Here is a 19,174-nt window from a genome sequence, read left to right on the forward strand (position 1 = left end):
GGCTACATACATTGTACAGATGTGCTACTTTACAGGCACGTTAAGGGGTCCCCCCATACATTATATTTAAAGGAATTTTTCATTTTTATTGTTTCACTTTAAGCATTATTAAAATCACTGCTCCTGTAAAAACAATAATTTAAAAAAAAAAATGTTTGCATTGATACATGTCCCCCAGGGCAGTACCGGGTCCCCATACACTTTTTATGGCAATAACTTGCATATAAGCCTTTAAAATTAGGACTTTTGATTATTCATGTTTGTGTCCCATAGGCTTTATTAGAGTTCGCATGTTCGCTAGAACTTTTTCCCTGTTCGAGATGCTGATTTAATTTTCCAGCAGGACTTGGCACCTGCCTACACTGCCGAAACTACCAATACCTGGTTTAATGATCATGGTATCACTGTGCTTGATTGGCCAGCAAACTCATCTGACCTAAACCCCATAGAGAATCTGTGGGGTAATGTCAAGAGGAAGATGAGATGCACCAGACCCAACAATGCCGACTGCTGAAGGCCGCTATCAAAGCAAACTGGGCTTCCATAACACTCAGCAGTGCCACAGGCTGATCGCCTCCATGCCACGCTGCATTGATGCAGTAATTTGTGCAAAAGGAGCCCCCACCAAGTACTGAGCGCATACTATACTGTACATGGACATACATTTCAGTAAGCCATCCTTTTTTTCTTTTTCTCTTTTTTTTTTTTTTTTTTATTGGTCTTATGTAATATTCTAATTTTCTAACACAAAATTTTGGGATTTCACAAGAGATTAGGAAATTTTATCTGGAAAAAGAACCCAAAGGCACCACATCCCAATTGTGGAAATAGGAGGATACCTCAACCACCCATAAATTATGGAGGAAGAGAGAGTGGAGTTAGGGATTTTAAAGGTGCCAAGAAAAAAACAATAAGGATGTGTATAAAAATACAAAATGTTATTGTTACATTTAAAATAACACAAAAAAGAGAGACATATTTTGCACATATAATATTTAAAATCAATTTACGGGCTGCGTATACACTCAATTCAGAGGCAAATTCTATATACTGGTATCACGGAGTAGCAATCCCGACATGTTTCACCAAGACAGTTTCTTCAGGGGATAATTTCTGAGCTACTTCAATGATGAGACCAAAAGGGGATTCATTTTCAATATTATACCATACAATTAGTTGGTTATAAAATGGATCAAAGGGCGCCCACATAGGGTATAGTAGGTCAACTAATTGGAGCATGAACAGCCCTCAGCAAAGCATCCCAACGGGAATGCAGGGACAAGCATATCCAAACCTCCAGGGCAAACGCTTTGGGGAAAATACAAAAAAGAAATCTTTGTTCCCCAAGTATTTAGGAAAAACTTTATATATGTATATTATTATAAATTCAAGGAGCTGCAGCAGGGATGTTCGTGCACGGCGGCGCCCTCACCCTCCTATTTGGGTTTTCACTAGCTGTAAGCCATAATCCTCAAAATTAAAAGAAATGCTTGAATACATGAATATATCATGTGTGTAACGCATCTATATAAAATGAGTTTCACTTTTTGAATTGCATTACTGAAATAAATTAACTTTTTGATGATCTTCTAATTGTATGAGATGATATATCATACCATAGAATATCTTGTGGGCGTGGTGCACTTTCTGAAAGGATACCAAAACTCCTGCATTGAAGAGTTTTGGTGCGCTTTCAGAAAGCGTACCAAACCTTCTAAATATAATAGAATTCTACGTATGGCTCAGTGCAGCTAACTGACAGGAAAGCCGCAGGTGCACTGCGCTGCACCCGTGGATCAGTATGAAAGCAAGTGCTAATATGCCCATTGCAAAAGTGCAGTATACTTTGTGATATTAAATACACTGATCTTTTCCAACTTCTGGTGGCATCGCTCTCCAGGCTACTAGAAAGGTCCCAGGCAAAATGCACTTGGAATCACTCTGCCCGGGACAGGAGCCGGCGCTACAGAGGAAGCATCAACTTACATGGGTCCTGCTCCCTCCATGGCTGCCTGCTTCCTCTGCTGCCCACGCCGGGATGGTGAGTTGGCAACCTGTTGATCGTGATCTGGCTTTGCTGACCCACCATTCTACAGCATGGGCATGCACTTCCTGGTTCGAGATTGTGGGCATCATCAAAGGCCCCCGAGGGCCACAGGTTGAGCACCCCTGTCTTAAGGGCATTTGAATTAGATTAGTTGACTCTGATGGCAATTATTTTCATATGAACATTCAAACAAAATTCAACTTGTATGTACCCACCTCTGGAGTGCTTTACCAAAACCAAAAGCTTATTGCAGGGGATGCTTGAAATTTGATTTGCATCTCTGTGCAGACTGCAGGGAAACGCAATGAGCTAATCATGCTTGGAGGGTATAAGATTTCCAGGGCCATAAAGCCCTGCGTTTGCCAAATTGCAAGTGTAGCACCCTCCTAAGTAGGTGCTAGAAGAGAGAGTATAGTTTTTGGGTCTTTCTGCTTACCAGAGAGATGCCAGGTAAATGTATATTGCTCTCTGCCTACCGGGGAGCAGGATCCATTAGTGAGGTCTGCTCATGGTGCTCAAGTGCAGCTCAGCTTGTCTGAAATGGTCCAACAGGGAGGCATATTGGACAGTGGGAGGAGACCTGACAAGTTAGGCCACAGGCATTTGTTACAGCCCTGGTGATTGCCAGAGGAAAGTGCCTTGGTGCATGCTGGGATACTGTACAAATGCCAAGGGCACATGTGATTAGGGTCTTTCAGCTGGAGAGTGGGTTCATGGAAGGAGGGGGCAGCTGCCCCTTCTCTGTAGAAGCTGCCATGCAGCCTCAGGGGTTCGACCTGAGAGTCAGAAAACTCAGAGGTCCTGCAGAACTGACTGGGAGACACTGTATAGGATCTGATTCTGCCTACAGTGAGTACAAATCTGTGTCATGGGGCCTGTCCTGAGAGGGCCATCCCTTCAGTAAGAGAGTCAGTGGATGGGTGTCAGTCAAGGGGATGCTAGAGAGTATCCTGAAGATAATGTAGTTGCATTAGGTCTACTGCTATAGAGAGCAAAAGGACTTAAATCTTCCATACAAGTGGCAGTATGGTTAAAGCGGTGTCACTGCTTCCAAAAATAACCTGGTGAGGCCAAGTGAGAGTTGTCCTTATCAACTGTGAATAGTTCAAGTTGGAGTATTCCACTATTCCCTTCTCCCATCCATGTTCCACAATAAATTTAAAACCAAATTCCCTGGACTGTTTGAGTAACGAGTCATTGGGAGTAAGGATGGATGTGTGAAATGTCCCTTGGTGATTGTCTGCAGGTAATCAGATGAAGACCCAAGAAGTCCTCACTTAGCCCTATGGGGCACTGCTCCATGAGGAATCGACTTTTCAATTATTTTTTTTTTTTCTGATTTTAAAAAATGACAGTGGGCAGGATGGCAGGGCAGCTCATGAAAGCCTTGGATTTTTTTCTAAAAGATTTTACACGCCTGCGCCATCTCTTAGACCCCTACAAGTGTCCCTCTATTGGCTAATGAAGTATCTGCAGCTAAGGGCTCGTTCACACCATGTGCATTGGGATGCATTTTTAAACGCATTACCATTGCATATACAGTCCAAAATTCATGTTATCTAATGGGCATAGTACACATCATTGCAGTGCAGTTAAAACTAAGTACAGTAGGCTGAATTTGCAAACAAACACATGTAAATGAAATGCAGAGCACATAAAAGGCCAAAGAAGAGAAGAAGGAAGTGACTTCAAAGCAAATGCAAGCAGACAAGCACCTAAAAATGCTTAGTAACAGTGGACTGTAAAACGCTATCAAAAGCACATAAACGCACAAAAATATGGTGGGAGTGGGCACTCGGAGTCAGAAATTGTCAGGATTCCTAGGAATCTGTACCTGATCTACTTGTCTGTTAAGCAAATGCATTTTAACAATTTAACACTTTTTTTTATCTTTTTAGAGGTTATGCTAACCCCAACCAGTGGAACGTCTATGCTGGGTCAACCATCAGATCAGCTGGTTCTGTCTCCTTGGTGCAAAAAGTCATTTCTCATCCCAACTACAACAAGGAAACCAAGGACAACGATATAGCCCTGATGAAGCTAAAAACCAGCCTAGCATTTACTTGTATGTATACTATTGACAAACCATGTATTGTATGATTGTTTTGTTGAACTCCTAGTATGGGCTTTACCATTTAGAGCCTTAACCAGATGCATTCCATTAGTCCTGCTGCAAGCAGTTATGCAAATATCAAAATGCCTTGATGGGTGGGTGTCAGTAATTTGCATGTAGTACACCCTAGGCCAGTGGTGGCGAACCTTGGCACCCCAGATGTTTTGGAACTACATTTCCCATGATGCTGAACTACACTGCAGAGTGCATGAGCATCATGGGAAATGTAGTTCCCAAACATCTGGGGTGCCAGGGTTCGCCATCACTGCCCTAGGCTTTCATGATTGAAAGAACTGAAATCCAATGAATGAAAGGCAAGGGACAGTCAGGTTACCAAGGACAGGTCTAGATAAATGCTACACATCTTCCAGCCAGGAAATGAGGCAGGCTCTGTTTGACTTGCTGCAGCTTCTTAAGCATATTGTAAGAAACTCATGGCTTGTGGTGAAACCAATTTCAAATTTGCAAGACTGAAGGTAACACTGGAATCCAGCTTTGACGTCCAATATCTTATCCAGGACTGTCCAAGGCAAAGCAACAGGTTTTTCCTAAATTCCCCCCTCCTCAACAGTTTATTCTCACCTTAACTTTACTCTCTTCCCCTTCCTCAGTGTAGCCAACAGAAGAAGATAAATTCTTGGTACTCCTGGGTATGGAGGAGCATGTGACTTACTCAATTTGACAATATTTCTGCTTGGATTTGCCCAACATTGTGTCATGGGCAGTGGGTTAGAGTCCCAAGTACTGTGTAAGCTTTGACTGGTGTAATTTGGAGCTTATACAGGGCTATATATAATAGAAATCCCTGCATTCAAAATAATTCAAAATCAGTGAAAAGACAATATAACGGATGCCGATACTTCAAAAAATATCAAAATAAATTAAATACAAACATATAAAATGATTACATATACAGTATCTCACGAACGTGAGTACACCCCTTTATTATATCTTTTCATGTGACAACATTGAAGAAATGCCACTTTGCTACAATGTAGTGAGTGTACAGCTTGTATAACAGTGTAAATTTGCCGTCCCCTCAAAATAACTCAACATACAGCCATTAATGTCTAAACCACTGGCAACAAAAGTGAGTACACCCTTAAGTTAAAATGTCCAAATTGGGCTCAAAAATGTCAATATTTTGGGTGGCCACCATTATTTTCCAGCACTGCCTTAACCCTCTTGGGCATGGAGTTCACCAGAGCTTCACAGGTTGCCATTGGAGTCCTCTTCCACTTCTCCATGACGACATCATGGAGCTGGTGGATGTTGGAGACCTTGCGCTCCTCCCCCTTCCGTTTGAAGATGCCCCACAGATGCTCAATAGGGTTTAGGTCTGCAGACATGCTTGGCCAGTCCATCACCTTTACCCTCAGCTTCTTTAGCAAGGCAGTGGTTGTCATGGAGGTGTGTTTGGTGTCGTTATGTTGGAATACTGCCCTGCGGCCCAGTCTCTGAAGGGAGCGGATCATGCTCTGCTTCAGTCTGTCACAGTACATTTTGGCATTCATGGTTCAATCAATGCACTGTAGCTCCCCAGTGCCAGCAGCACTCGTGCAGCCCCAGACCATGACACTCTCACCAACATGCTATACTGTAGGCAAAACACACTTGTCTTTGCACTTCCTACCTGGTTGCCACCACAAATGGCTTGACACCATCTGAACCAAATAAGTGGCACAGTGGTGTAGTGGTTAGCACTTGCACCTAGCAGCAAGAGGGTCGCTGGTTCAAATCCCAACTACGACACTACCTGCCTGGAGTTTGCATGTTCTCCCTGTGCCTGCGTGGGTTTCCTCCGGGTACTCCGGTTTCCTCCCACACTCCAAAGACATGCTAGTAGGTTAATTGGATCCTGTATAAAAAAAATAAATTGGCCCTACTGTGTATGTATGAATGTGAGTTAGGGACCTTCGATTGTACGCTCCTTGAGGGTAGGGACTGATGTGAATGAGTAATGTATATGTAAAGCGCTGCGTAAATTGACAGCGCTATATAAGTACCTGAAATAAATAAAATGAATAAATCTTGGTCTCATCAGAGCACAGGACATGGTTCCAGTAATGCATGTCCTTAGTCTGCCTGTCTTCAGCAAACTGTTTGCGGGCTTTCTTGTGCATCATCCTTAGAAGAGGCTTCCTTCTGGGATGACAGCCATGCAGACCACAATTTGATGCAGTGTGTGGCGTGTGGTCTGAGCACTGACAGGACCCCCCACCCCTTCAACCTTTGCAGCACTCATACATCTATTTTCCAAAGACAAACTCTGGATATGACGCTGAGCACATGCACTCCACTTCTTTGGTCGACCATGGCGAGGCTTGTTCGGAGTGGAACCTGTCCTGTTAAACCGCTGTGTAGTCTTGGCCACCGTGCTGCACCTCAGTTTCAGGGTCTTAGCAATCTTCTTTTAACCTAGGCCATCTTTATGTAGAGCAACAATTCTTTTTTTCAGATCCTCAGAGTTCTTTGCCATGAGGTGCCATGTTGAACTTCCAGTGACCAGTATGAGAGAGTGAGAGCGATAACACCAAATTTAACACACCTGCTCCCCATTCACACCTGAGACCTTGTAACACAAATTAGTCACATGACACCGTGGAGGGAAAATAGCTAATTTGGCACGATTTAGACATTTTATTTTAGGGGTGTACTCACTTTTGTTGCCAGCGGTTTAGACATTAATGGCTGTGTGTTGAGTTATTTTGAGGGGACAGTAAATTTACGCTGTTATACAAGCTGTACACTCGCTACTTTACATTGTAGCAAAGTGTCATTTCTTCAGTGTTGTCACATGAAAAGATATAATAAAATATTTACAAAAATGTGAGGGGTGTACTCACTTTTGTGAGATGCTGTATATGTAAATCCACAGTAGCGCAATTTTGTCACCAAATCAGTTCAGTGATCCATACATAAAACAGGGGGTGGTGTTCGGAATTCGGAAGTGATGAAACGCGTCTGACTGTACGGCAGCCGGAATCATCGCATCAACGTTGTAAGAGAGTGAGTGGCATTTCCCTGAAAGGTCGGTAGCCAGCGTGGAGGTGGTGAGACTAATGGGGATTGCTTTAATATGCTACAATTTATACAATGTCTGATACAAGATGTATGACGTGAGTGGATTAGATATTGGTTTTTAATTAAAGATTGAGCTTTAACAATATTACACTAGTGAAGCCTTTCTTTATGTATACCTACGTACCTTTACTTGAAGAGGGGTGGAGAAGTGGATTGGCTTACTAAGAAAATTCCTAACAACTAACTTTTCTACCTTATTGGCCCAACCATGAGAATGGGAGGCAATATTTTGTTATACAGGGCTTTGGAGAGTGTATAAAAGGTGGGTAGGTGCTGCTAGGCAAATAGGCATATAGGTGAATCTGTTGCTTTACTTTGCCCTGCATGGGAAGGAAAAGGCTGCATTTCCTAATAATTCTCCATACAACGAATTGCAACAACACAACTGTCTGTCAAATAGCAATATAATTTTTTATTTTTGGCATTTTATGTAAATTTGTCAGTTTCACGCATTATAAGTACTCTAACCTTGAACACACTTTTTTTCAGCTGCTATCAAGCCGGTTTGTTTACCCAACGCTGGAATGCCATGGAGTAACACCCAGTCCTGCTGGATCTCTGGCTGGGGTTACACTTCTCAAGGAGGTGAGAGGCACTGCTGTCCGGTGTCAGATAAGGTTCTACATAGGTGGCATATCAAATGTTTAAACTGAGAAAATATATAATTTTAAGGGAAAAATAAGCTGATTATAAATTTCATGGCATCAACACATCTCAAAAAAGTTGGAACAAGGCCATGTTTACCACTGTGTGGCATCCCCTCTTCTTTTTATAACAGTCTGCAAACGTCTAGGGACTGAGGAGACAAGTTGCTCAAGTTTAGGAATAGGAATGTTGTCCCATTCTTCTCTAATACAGGCTTCTAGTTGCTCAACTGTCTTAGGTCTTCTTTGTCGCATCTTCCTCTTTATGATGCGCCAAATGTTTTCTATAGGTGAAAGATCTGGACTGCAGGCTGGCCATTTCAGTACCCGGATCCTTCTTCTACACAGCCATAATGTTGTAATTGATGCAGTATGTGGTCTTGCATTGTCATGTTGTAAAATACAAGGTCTTCCCTGAAAGAGACGACATCTGGATGGGAGCATATGTTGTTTTAGAACTTGGATATACCTTTCAGCATTGATTATTATTATAAGGGATTTATATTCGCAGCGCTTTACAATGTGAAGGAAGACAATACAGTTACAATACAGTTCAAAACAGGAGGAACTAGAGGGCCCTGCTCGTTAGAGCTTACAATCTAGAAGGGAGGGTCAAGTGAAACAAAAGGCAATAACCGTGGGGGATGGGTTGATGGAGAAAAAGGAGGTACATTTGTTAGGGGTTGGTAGGATAGGCTTCTCTGAAAAGGAGGGTTTTCAGAGATCGCCTAAAAGCTAATAGAGTGGGAGATAATCGGACAGATATGATGCCTTTTCAGATGTGTAAGCTGCCCATGCCACATGCACTCCTGCAACCCCATACCATCAGAGATGCAGGCTTCGGAACTGAGTGCTGAAAACAACTTGGGTTGTCCTTGTCCTCTTTAGTCTGGATGACATGGTGTCCCAGTTTTCCAAAAAGAACTTCAAATTTCGATTTGTCTGACCACAGAACAGTTTTCCACTTTGCCACAGTCCATTTTAAATGAGCCTTGGCCCAGAGAAAACTACTGAGCTTCTGGATCATGTTTAGAAATGGCTTCTTTTTTGGCCTACAGAGTTTTAGCCAGCAACGGCGAACGGCATGGTGGATTGTGTTCACCGACAATGTTTTCTTGAAGTATTCCCGAGCCCATTCCTGTATGTGATGCAGTGCCGTCTAAGGGCCCGAAGATCACGGGCATGCAGTATGGTTTTCCGGCCTTGACCCTTACGCACAGAGATTGTTCCAGATTCTCTGAATCTTTGGATGATATTATGCACTGTAGATGATGATAACTTCAATCTCTTTGCAATTTTTTTCTGAGAAACTCCTTTCTGTTATTGCTCCACTATTTTTCGCCGCAGCATTGGGGGAATTGGTGATCCTCTGCCCATCTTGACTTCTGAGAGACACTGCCACTCTGAAAGGCTCTTTTTATACCCAATCATGTTGCCAATTGACCTAATAAGTTGCAAATTGGTCCTCCAGCTGTTCCTTATATGTACATTTAACTTTTCCAACCTCTTATTTCTACCTGTTCAAACTTCTTTGGAATGTGTAGCTCTCATGAAATACAAAATGTTTGGCATGACATTTCAAAATGACTCACATTCAACATTTGATATGTTGTCTAAATTATATTGTGAATAAAATATACGTTTATGAGATTTGTAAATAAGTCCATTCCTTTTTACTCACAATTTGTACGGTGTCCCAACTTTTTTGAAATCGGGTTTGTACTTGCTAGCTATTATCCACTTACTTGGTATTCGCTTTGTATAAATTAAGCCAAATTGGACCAACCGACCCACCGTAATGTATAATACAATCCTCCCAATGGTATAATTTCAACCTGTAGGGCCATTATATATAATGTTATATCAATATATTATCTAAAGGCTACAAATTTAAAGCTAACTTTTTATTATAAGCATGAGATACACTTATCTGTGGTTAGCATTTGAAGCCCTTCAGCTTCATGGGGCCACAGCCCAGATGGATGGACTTTATGTATCAAACGGGGTATATCAACAACTTTTACCAGCATAGGAATTCCCCCAGAAATGCCTACAAAATAGTCCACAATATAATAATATAGAGCAATATTGCAGTCTTGGTATGCTAAGTAAAATGTTGTTCTTACCAGAGACGTTTAACAAACACTCCACCATCAGTAGAGTGTATTTATGGTGCCAAATTGTGTGATATAATAATTGTGTGTCAATAAATAGCAGCACCTAGTCCACCTTTGTGGCTTGCAGCCTTAGCCAATCATAGGGGCTGATATCCTCAATCTTTGTAACATAAATTGCGTTCGGGCTGTCCATCTAAAACACCCGCCCTCATCCCACCCCACCCCACCCACACTTTGTCTGCCACTGGCCCAACAACAGACCCCAATCAGTGTCTGAGTGCCGTGCAAGCGCACCCCGGGAGTAAGCCCGCGTATATGCACTACCGCCGCCATCGTCTGCACAGCGCTGCATCAGCGTGCCATGCTCAGCGTCCAATCGTGGCCCATCCAGGGCGCGTGCGTGCCAAAAGAACACCAGGGTCAGCGTATTGGCCACGGCCGGCCCCTGCATGTGTGTGCATGCACACCACCACAGCAAGCACCACAACAGCAGCAAAGGCAAAATTAGCCGGAACAGACCCGAACTAGGCCACTGATAGGATGGGGGGGGGGGGAGAAAGCCATCCCCATCCAAGGAAAATGAGGGGGGGGGGGAGAAAACACAGGAAGGCCAGCCAACAATGGCCCACCCCTCATCAGTGAGAGGATCGGATGAGAGTGGCCACATATAACAGAGCATGACCCAAACATCAACCCACATTCATAAACCATGAACCACTTCCATCATAATAATGTAAACAATAGGCCCCATGCGCCACCACCTCAACTCCACCACATTTCAGCTCAAGCCCCAGACATATGCCATACATGGGATCCTAGCGAACAATTAATCGACATGTACCACATCCAGCCATCACTAAAAAACACTACCCACAGCGTATATTTGCAATGCAGTTTATACTAGCCCATCATGCCCATTCAATCTTCAAAAACCTCCTTTTCTTCACCGCATAAATCCATATAGTCCTTATACATTTGATATACAAAACAAAAAGATTAAAGAAAGCTAAAAACAGTATTCAGTCATATGAGACCCAGTTATTAGCACCTACTATACGTCTATACTTGTTTCTTGGGATAGGCTAAAACCTTATTTGTTACAGTGCTACTTGCTTTTTTAAAGGAAAGGCTTAAAGCTTAGGGCATCATTAAGGCCCGGCGATACAGTGGCATTTAAATTCCATATCCACCTGGCCTCTCATTATAAAAGTTTGCGGTCAAAGTTGCCCCCCCCGGGGTCCTCCTGTACCTTTTCAAGAACTGAAAATCTGACCACCGATGTATCATGTTTGGTTCAGGGCCACATGCCTCCCAATAGGGGTATATGGAAGATGTTTTCCTAATCTAGTAGATATGGTCATGTATCCTCTTCCAAAGGCTACTGATCGTTTTGCCAACATAGAACGCCCTACATTGACAAAGCATGATGTATACAACGCCATGGGTTTGGCAGTCAACATACTGATTTATTTTATGTACCTGACCGTTTGGTAGAACAAAAGAAGGCCCTTCAAGTATCCATTTACAATAATCGCATGCACCACATTTGTGCATGCCCACCATGTCTCCCTCATATGTGGGGTTTTCCTAAAAATGGCTATGGATCAGCCAATCCCTTAGGGATCTGCCCTTTCTATATGTCAATTGTGGATAATTTTTGATATATTTACATAGTATAGGGTCACTAGTTAGAAGCTGCCAATGTTTGCGAATGGCATCTTCAACTAGTTTACAGTGGCTAGAGAAAGTGATAATAACTCGGATGGTTTGCTGCTGTTCTGCTTCTCTGACTCTAAATAACATGTCTGTAACGGAACCTCAACCCACACTGTACTTGTGGCCTTCCGTCAGTATGCGGCTTCCTTGCAGTCATGAACATATATACCAGATTTTCCCAGCCACCCTCTTACAAAGCTAGCCAACAACTTAACTTGTACTGGAATCTCTCTTTATTGAACAGTCACACTGAATTTATATACAGCATGGACCCGCCCCCCCCTCCTGATCAGATTACCACACACAGGTCAGGGGTTGCCTGATTTCATTATCGTATGCAGATGAAATTGTATACAGACACAGAATTAACCTGAACTAATTATCTAGCCATCTGGACAGAACAATGTGGGCTCATTCATATTTAACAATGGGACAGGCAAACTTAACACAATCCACATCCCACCTCAAAACAGACAATAGGACAAGACTGCCAATGACAGTCTGTCCGTCTCCTACATTGAAGTACATGTAATACACATCTACATATTGCAATGATTTTTTAGGAGTCAGACTTCATGGCAACAGGCTATAGGTCTCAGTGTAAAGTGGGATTAAATCTTCATATTTCTTGAGAAATATTGCTGACAAATATTACTGTCCCACTTGAAGCAGACCAAACCCTTAAGTATCTGTCTTTCACTTCCAGTGACGGTGAGTACCGTCACAATGTCTATCATTCTGTTTGGCTTTGTTATAGGCGGTTTTCAAGACAGTTTTTGTATATCCCCTTAATAGTAGCCTTGACCTCAGTGATTTAGCCTCCATTTCAAATCGTTCTTTGGAGGAACGGTTACATTTGATTCTTAGATATTGTGAATACGGTATGCTTCTAATTAGAGGCAGGGGGTGGGCACTGGCTGCATGGAGAAGTATATTCCTAGCAGTGGGTTTCCTGTATAGGGAAGTCCCCAGTGTACCATCTACTGCTTATATAGATTGATGTCCAAGAAAGTCGTGTATATGCATCAGATTGCATGGTAAGTTTTAAGTTAAACCTATTATTGGTCAGGCATCTCCTAAATTAATGTAAAGCTGTTATAATCTAATTCCACACCATAAACACATCATTAATGTACCTGTACCAGCACATAATGCTGGGCAGGTACATAGACAGTGACTTGTCGGCAAACAATTTGTGTCCCCCCCCCCCCCCCCATGGGTACAGGTTGGCATACAACGGGGCACAAGATGTCCCCATCGCAACCCCCTGCACCTGGAGGTAGTGGGGATCGCTGAAGGAGAAAACCTTTTTTGTAAGGACATGCTCCAATAACTGTAAAATAGACTGTAAAGGGTTTCTCATTAAGGAATGTTTTCACTGTAGCAATACCCAAATCATGGGGAATGCAGCAGTAAAGAGCCTCCACATCGATGGAAACCAAAAGGCTATCAGACGGTATTATTATATCATGTAGTTTTTTTAAAAAGTCCATGGTATCCTGAATATAGGAGAGGAGACTTTTTTTTACATGGGCACTTAGAATTGCATCCACAAGACCACTCCCCTTTTTAGTTTTGGCCCCAATTCCTGAGATAATAGGGTGGCCGGGAGGTTTTAATATGTTTTAGGCAATGCATAGAAAGACTTGCGTGTGGTACCTGAAGGGCTTCATACACATCTCTATCAATAATCCCACCTCTAAAAGCCTCAACAATAAGGGCATCAAATTCTTTATTATAATCAATGATTATTTTATACCAGTCCCTATTGGATAAGATGTCAAGACACATTGATCTATATTTTGAGGTGTCCATTACCACAACATTTCCTCCCTTATCTGACATTTTAATAGTAAGGATTTTGTCTTTTTTAATCTTCCAATAGCTTTTCTCTGTGCCAATGATATATTATCATGTGGGGATTCACTGAGGTCAAGCTTTTTAATCTCTAAGGTTTGTTTGCAGTGGGGGAAATTTGGTTGATTTTTTTCTTGGGTAGACTATGTGGTTGTGTTGGGGAGGAGAACCACTTCCAAGGAACCTCCCATAGCCACCTAATTTTCGTCTAAGAGATCCATTAGATATTTTTACGTCAAAAGCCTCTAACCGTAAATCCTTTCCATTGTTAAATTTTTCCTGTTTTTTCTTTCCTCATCAAATAAAAATTTATATGTCAATTTGTGTGCAAAAAGGTTGGGATCCTTGACTACCTTGAACCCATCTGTTTTTAAAGTGGGGCAAAAACTTAGAACGAGACTTAGAACCTCATTTTCTGTTGGTGTAAGCTCCTGCGAGGATAAGTTAATAACTTGGAGCTAATGCTCCATTTTTTCCTCAATACATAACAATCTAGATTGTGGGGAGGTATTGTCTTGCTTTGGAGGGAGAACTATAAAAAATCTTTCTCCTTTGTGCCTTTAGGGATTGCTCCAAATCCTCGGAATGTGCATGTATGCATTTGTGTTTTTTGTTGTGCGACTATAGATTTATTACCGTGATTATGAGGTGTTGCTGGAGAGGTTCCTCCAAGCATATCCATTAGATCTTCACCCAGTGAGCCATTACCAATGACATAATGACCACTTGTGTCAGAATCAGAGTTAATATGTGCATTTCGCTCTCTTCTTACCACCACCACCATTAGTAACAACCGATGTGTGACGTTTCCTTGATCCTCGGTCGGTCTACCTTTTCCTCTTCCCGGCATCGGTGAAAAGTTTTAATCTGCAGCCTTTAATGAATATATTGATACAACATTCTATATAATGGCCCTACAGGTTGAGTTGATACCATCGGGAGGATTGTATTCTATATTACGGTGGGTCGGTTGGTCCCATTTAGCTTAATTTATACAAAGCTAATACCAAGTAAGTGGATAATAGCTAGCAAGTAGATACATATATAGTCCTGTGGGATGTTGGAGAAGTGGCTTGTTGATCTTATAATTAGGGATGATCGAACTTTTGAAAAGTTTGGTTCGACCAGAACACCCGAACTTCCCGAAAGTTTGGCCCGGATTTCAGAACCCCATTGAAATCAATGGGACCCGAACTTCGGTAATCAAAAAACACCATTTTGAAGCCCTAAAACCCAATAAATGCCAATAAAAAGTGCCTAGGGTTCCGGGTCATGCCCCAGGGACTATTAATCACACAAAAAAAAGTTCTTAAAATTTTTTATTTTTGATAGAGCCAATTATTGAAAAAAAAAAAATGAGATTTCTTTGGATATAGTGTCTGGGGGGTCTAAAAAGTGTACCTGTGAATTTCAGCTCTGTAGCATGTCCAGAACCAGAAAAAAAAAAAGATTGTTTCTATTAGAATTGCAGTAGAGCAGGATAGTGGCTCCGCTATTTTCACACAGGGCGTTTTTTGTTGCAGGCGTTTATTGGGCTTTTTTGTGGACGTCTTTGGAGGCAGGCATGACACCTGAACTTCTGTGTAGGGGTATATATATACACACACACGTATGTATATATACACATACACATATATAGGTGTGAAAGTAGCAGAACCCTATGCCTGCGCTACTGAAATAATTTGCAGGCATAGGGCTCCGCTCCTATCACACCTATATGTGTGTATGTGTATAAATACATATAAGTGTGTGTGTGTGTATATATACCCCTATACAGAAGTTCAGATGTTATGCCTGCCTCCAAAGACGCCCAAAAAATGCCCAAAAGCCTGCAACAACACACCTGGGCTTTTTTGTTGCAGGCGTTTTTTTGGGCATTTTTTGGGCATCTTTGGAGGCAGGCATAACATCTGAACTTCTGTGTAGGGGTATATACACACACACACATATATGTATTTATACACATACACATATATAGGTGTGAAAGTAGCAGAACCCTATGCCTGCGCTAATGAAATTATTTGCAGGCATAGGGCTTCGCTCCTATCACACCTATATGTGTGTATGTGTATAAATACATATATGTGTGTGTGTGTGTATATATATATATATATATATATATATATATATATATATATATATATATATATATATATACCCCTATACAGTAGTTCAGATGTTATGCCTGCCTCCAAAGACACCCAAAAAATGCCCAAAAAAAAACGCCTGCAACAACACACCTGGGTGTTTTTGTTGCAGGCATTTTTTTGGGCGTCTTTGGAGGCAGGCATAACATCTGAACTTCTGTATAGGGGTATATATACACACACACACACACACACACACACACACACACACACACACACACACATATATGTATTTATATACATACACACATATAGGTGTGATAGGAGCGAAGCCCTATGCCTGAAAATAATTTCATTAGCGCAGGCATAGGGTTCTGCTACTTTCACACCTATATATGTGTATGTGTATATATACATACATGTGTGTGTGTGTGTGTGTGTATATATACCCCTACACAAGAGGTTCAGATGTCATGCCTGCCTCCAAAGACGTCCACAAAAAAGCCCAATAAACGCCTGCAACAAAAACGGCAAGGTGTGAAAGTAGCGAAGCTACTATCCTGCTCTACTGCAATTCTAATACAAACCATCTTTTTTCTATGGCGGTCACCCTGACATGGAAGGGTTTGGTCACCCTGCCATAGCAGTCAGTCAGTTAACCCTACCCTACACTACAGTCACCCTGACACTTAACACTTTCCCTACAGAAACTAGATTATGAAGTCTAACTATAGTGGAAAATAGTACCCTAACTACACTAGATATCCCTTTCCTCACACTAATAATTGCTAAATGACACTTTTGAAGCAGGAGTAACGGAACTGCTTCCACTCTCTTCCACATCCCTGTATTACAATGCTAGAGATTTGGCGGGGCTATCTTGTATACTGGGGGGCGTATTCACTACTGATTGGCCTCTGGACCCCCTAGTCACTCCAATCACATTCCTAGCATCCTCCTGCCCCCTCAATTGGCTTTTACTGATGGTTCTGGTCCAATCACAGGCTTTTTAAGCCCAGTTCCTGTCCCATTGCATTTTGGTAGGTTCTGGTTGCCGAATTCCGAACTTTTTCAGCAAAAAGTTCGGAATTCGGCCGAATTTCGAACAGTCAATGTTCGGGTCGAACCAATGGTCGACCCGAACCGTTCAATCATCCCTACTTATAATCATACTTTGTTTGACTCTACATAGGACCATACTTCAATGATTCCAGTATAGGAATCATATACAATATCCACAGAATCACTTGACACTTTTACAGAAGCTGCTATCCAGCCATCACTATTGGAGCTCTAACAGTATTTTTTTGTTATTTAGGACAATTATCTGTGCTGCCAAGCTATCTAGGTCCCGATGAAGCAACTAAATGCGATGTTGCAATGTTTGGGAATTCGAAGTAATTTTATAGCAAAAAATACTGATTTTAACTTGTAAGCAACAAATGTCAGAAAAAGGCCTGGTCTTCAAAAGGTTAAATGGATTGACTACCACCCTCGTTCTTCTAAAGCTGCCACAGTATTGCATGCAGGACAAAGATATAGTTCACAAATGACCTTGTAATGTTCTTATACCCACACAGGCACCACTTCCACTAACCTGATGGCAGCTAACGTGCCCTTAATTGACTCCAAAACCTGCAATAAGCCTTCTGTTTACAATGGAGCCATCAGCGACGCCATGATATGTGCGGGATTCCTCTCCGGGGGGACCGATTCTTGCCAGGTATAAGAGTGTTTGTATGTCTTTAGTGTTTGGCTCAGTAGGATGCCGCTGCAATTTGGCTGAAACTTTTCTAGCAAGCTCCTTCAATAAAAGTCAATTGATAGCCAGCAGGGCCATACGCTGAGCGATATTGATGAAAAAAATGGTATTAAGCACCACCAATCCCGCGCAAAGGACCGTGATATAAAGTGATGTAAAATTAAAAAACAACAAATAAAAATTTGTAATAAATAAGAGTAATATTGTTGGAGCTCCAACGTGAACGTGAAAATGTAATAATTGACAAAATTATATACTAAAATATAATAGTTGCGCTCAACCAAAATTGTGAGTATAAATTGTGAATAAATAAGCAACTGTGCAGTACCAAAATGGGTGAATAGATGGGTTATCCTTAACCCAATTAGTGTAAAATTGATAATATGTTATAAATAATCCACCAACATAAACTCAAAACAAATACAGTGGCAAATTTGATCTGTAAAAAATTCATCCCCAACGAAACCACAGCAGACAGTCCAAAATGAATAATACAGGCTGGAAAGTCCTATATAAGTGCTTCTTCTGATAGTGTAGCCTCCACCAAAACCAGGGTCACCCAGTGATATAGGCTGCTTACCAGATAGGGTGGACCCCTAAATTATAAGGGGTCAAAGAAGCCTTTGATCATAAATGAAATGCCAGGATCAGATAGTTTTCCTCAAGGATCATCCAGCCAAGTAATCAATGGACCAGCCGATCCCCGCTGAGCTGGCGGATGACGGCTCCATCTCCGCTCTGTGTGCGGAGAGGGAGGTGTCAGATCCCCGCTGCTCTCTATGGGGAATCGGATGAAAGCGGACCGCCTGTCCGTTCTCATCCAATCCAATCACCTGGACCGATGAAAAATGGGGTTTCCATCCATCCGGATTTCACGGACAGGATCGGATGCGAATGGCAGCGGACATGTCTCCGCTGACATCCGCTGCCCCATAGGGATGCATGGAGGATCCGATCAGATCCGCCTAAAAAACTGAAAGGCGGATCTGATCGGATCATTCGTGTAAAAGGACCCTAACTTATCTGCTGCCCTCACAAGGAGCACATTCTCGCCTTTCTTTTGTTCCACTTCTTGTAGTATTTAGCTGCTGAAAGCAATGAGGGAAAGCTTTGTGTAGCCGTGCCTTGGAGCCTACACATGGCTGGGGACCTTCATGTGACAGCTCTGTGCATGAGCAGCCTATTGAAAACCACCAGTGCTATCATGTGGAAGGAAAGTAAATGACATCACATGATACCTATATATATATAAAGGGAATTATTGCTCAGACAGAAAGTTCCAAACTAAATTTAAAAAAGTGAGTATAAGCTGCTGGCAACAACACAGACAGTTTGTGATCAAACCAAAAGTAACCTAAATTGCCACGCTAAACAATCACACACAGTCTCTTGTATGAATATCCAATGTGAGTGAACGGATATTTTGCAGAGATTTCACCCAGGCGCACCTCCACCATGAACTGTATATAAATGCTTGCTTACCAGAGATCTAGACTCCAAATTATAAGAGTCTAGACAAGTGTGGGTAATACACAGAAGATCTATTAGTTTCCCCTTGGAGCTTGGTCATGGGGAAATGGGGGCAGAGCAGAATGTATTGGGGGCATAGCCTGGCTGGAGTCCAGGCTGAGGTTGCCACCGATCCTAGGGACTACATGGATGTGTGGCTACAGGGTTCCTTTTCTTTTGTACAAGCCATAGCAGGAGATGGGACAAGCTCCTTCCCTCCCCAGCACTCCCAGTGGCG

General features: G+C 42.1%; 1 protein-coding gene across 1 annotated transcript in view; it reads left to right on the plus strand.

The window, feature by feature from the left end:
* TMPRSS2 (transmembrane serine protease 2) overlaps positions 1-19,174 on the plus strand; it is a 140,259-nt gene that overhangs the window by 105,353 nt on the left and 15,732 nt on the right. The window contains exons 10-12 of the mRNA XM_082245768.1: positions 3,946-4,112; positions 7,734-7,829; positions 17,246-17,388. Of these exons, the coding sequence (XP_082101894.1) occupies positions 3,946-4,112; positions 7,734-7,829; positions 17,246-17,388 (406 nt within the window). The remainder of the gene's footprint in view (positions 1-3,945; positions 4,113-7,733; positions 7,830-17,245; positions 17,389-19,174) is intronic.

Source organism: Pelophylax lessonae (genome assembly GCF_965119305.1).
Source record: "Pelophylax lessonae genome assembly, chromosome: 2".
Taxonomy (NCBI): Eukaryota; Metazoa; Chordata; class Amphibia; order Anura; family Ranidae; genus Pelophylax; species Pelophylax lessonae.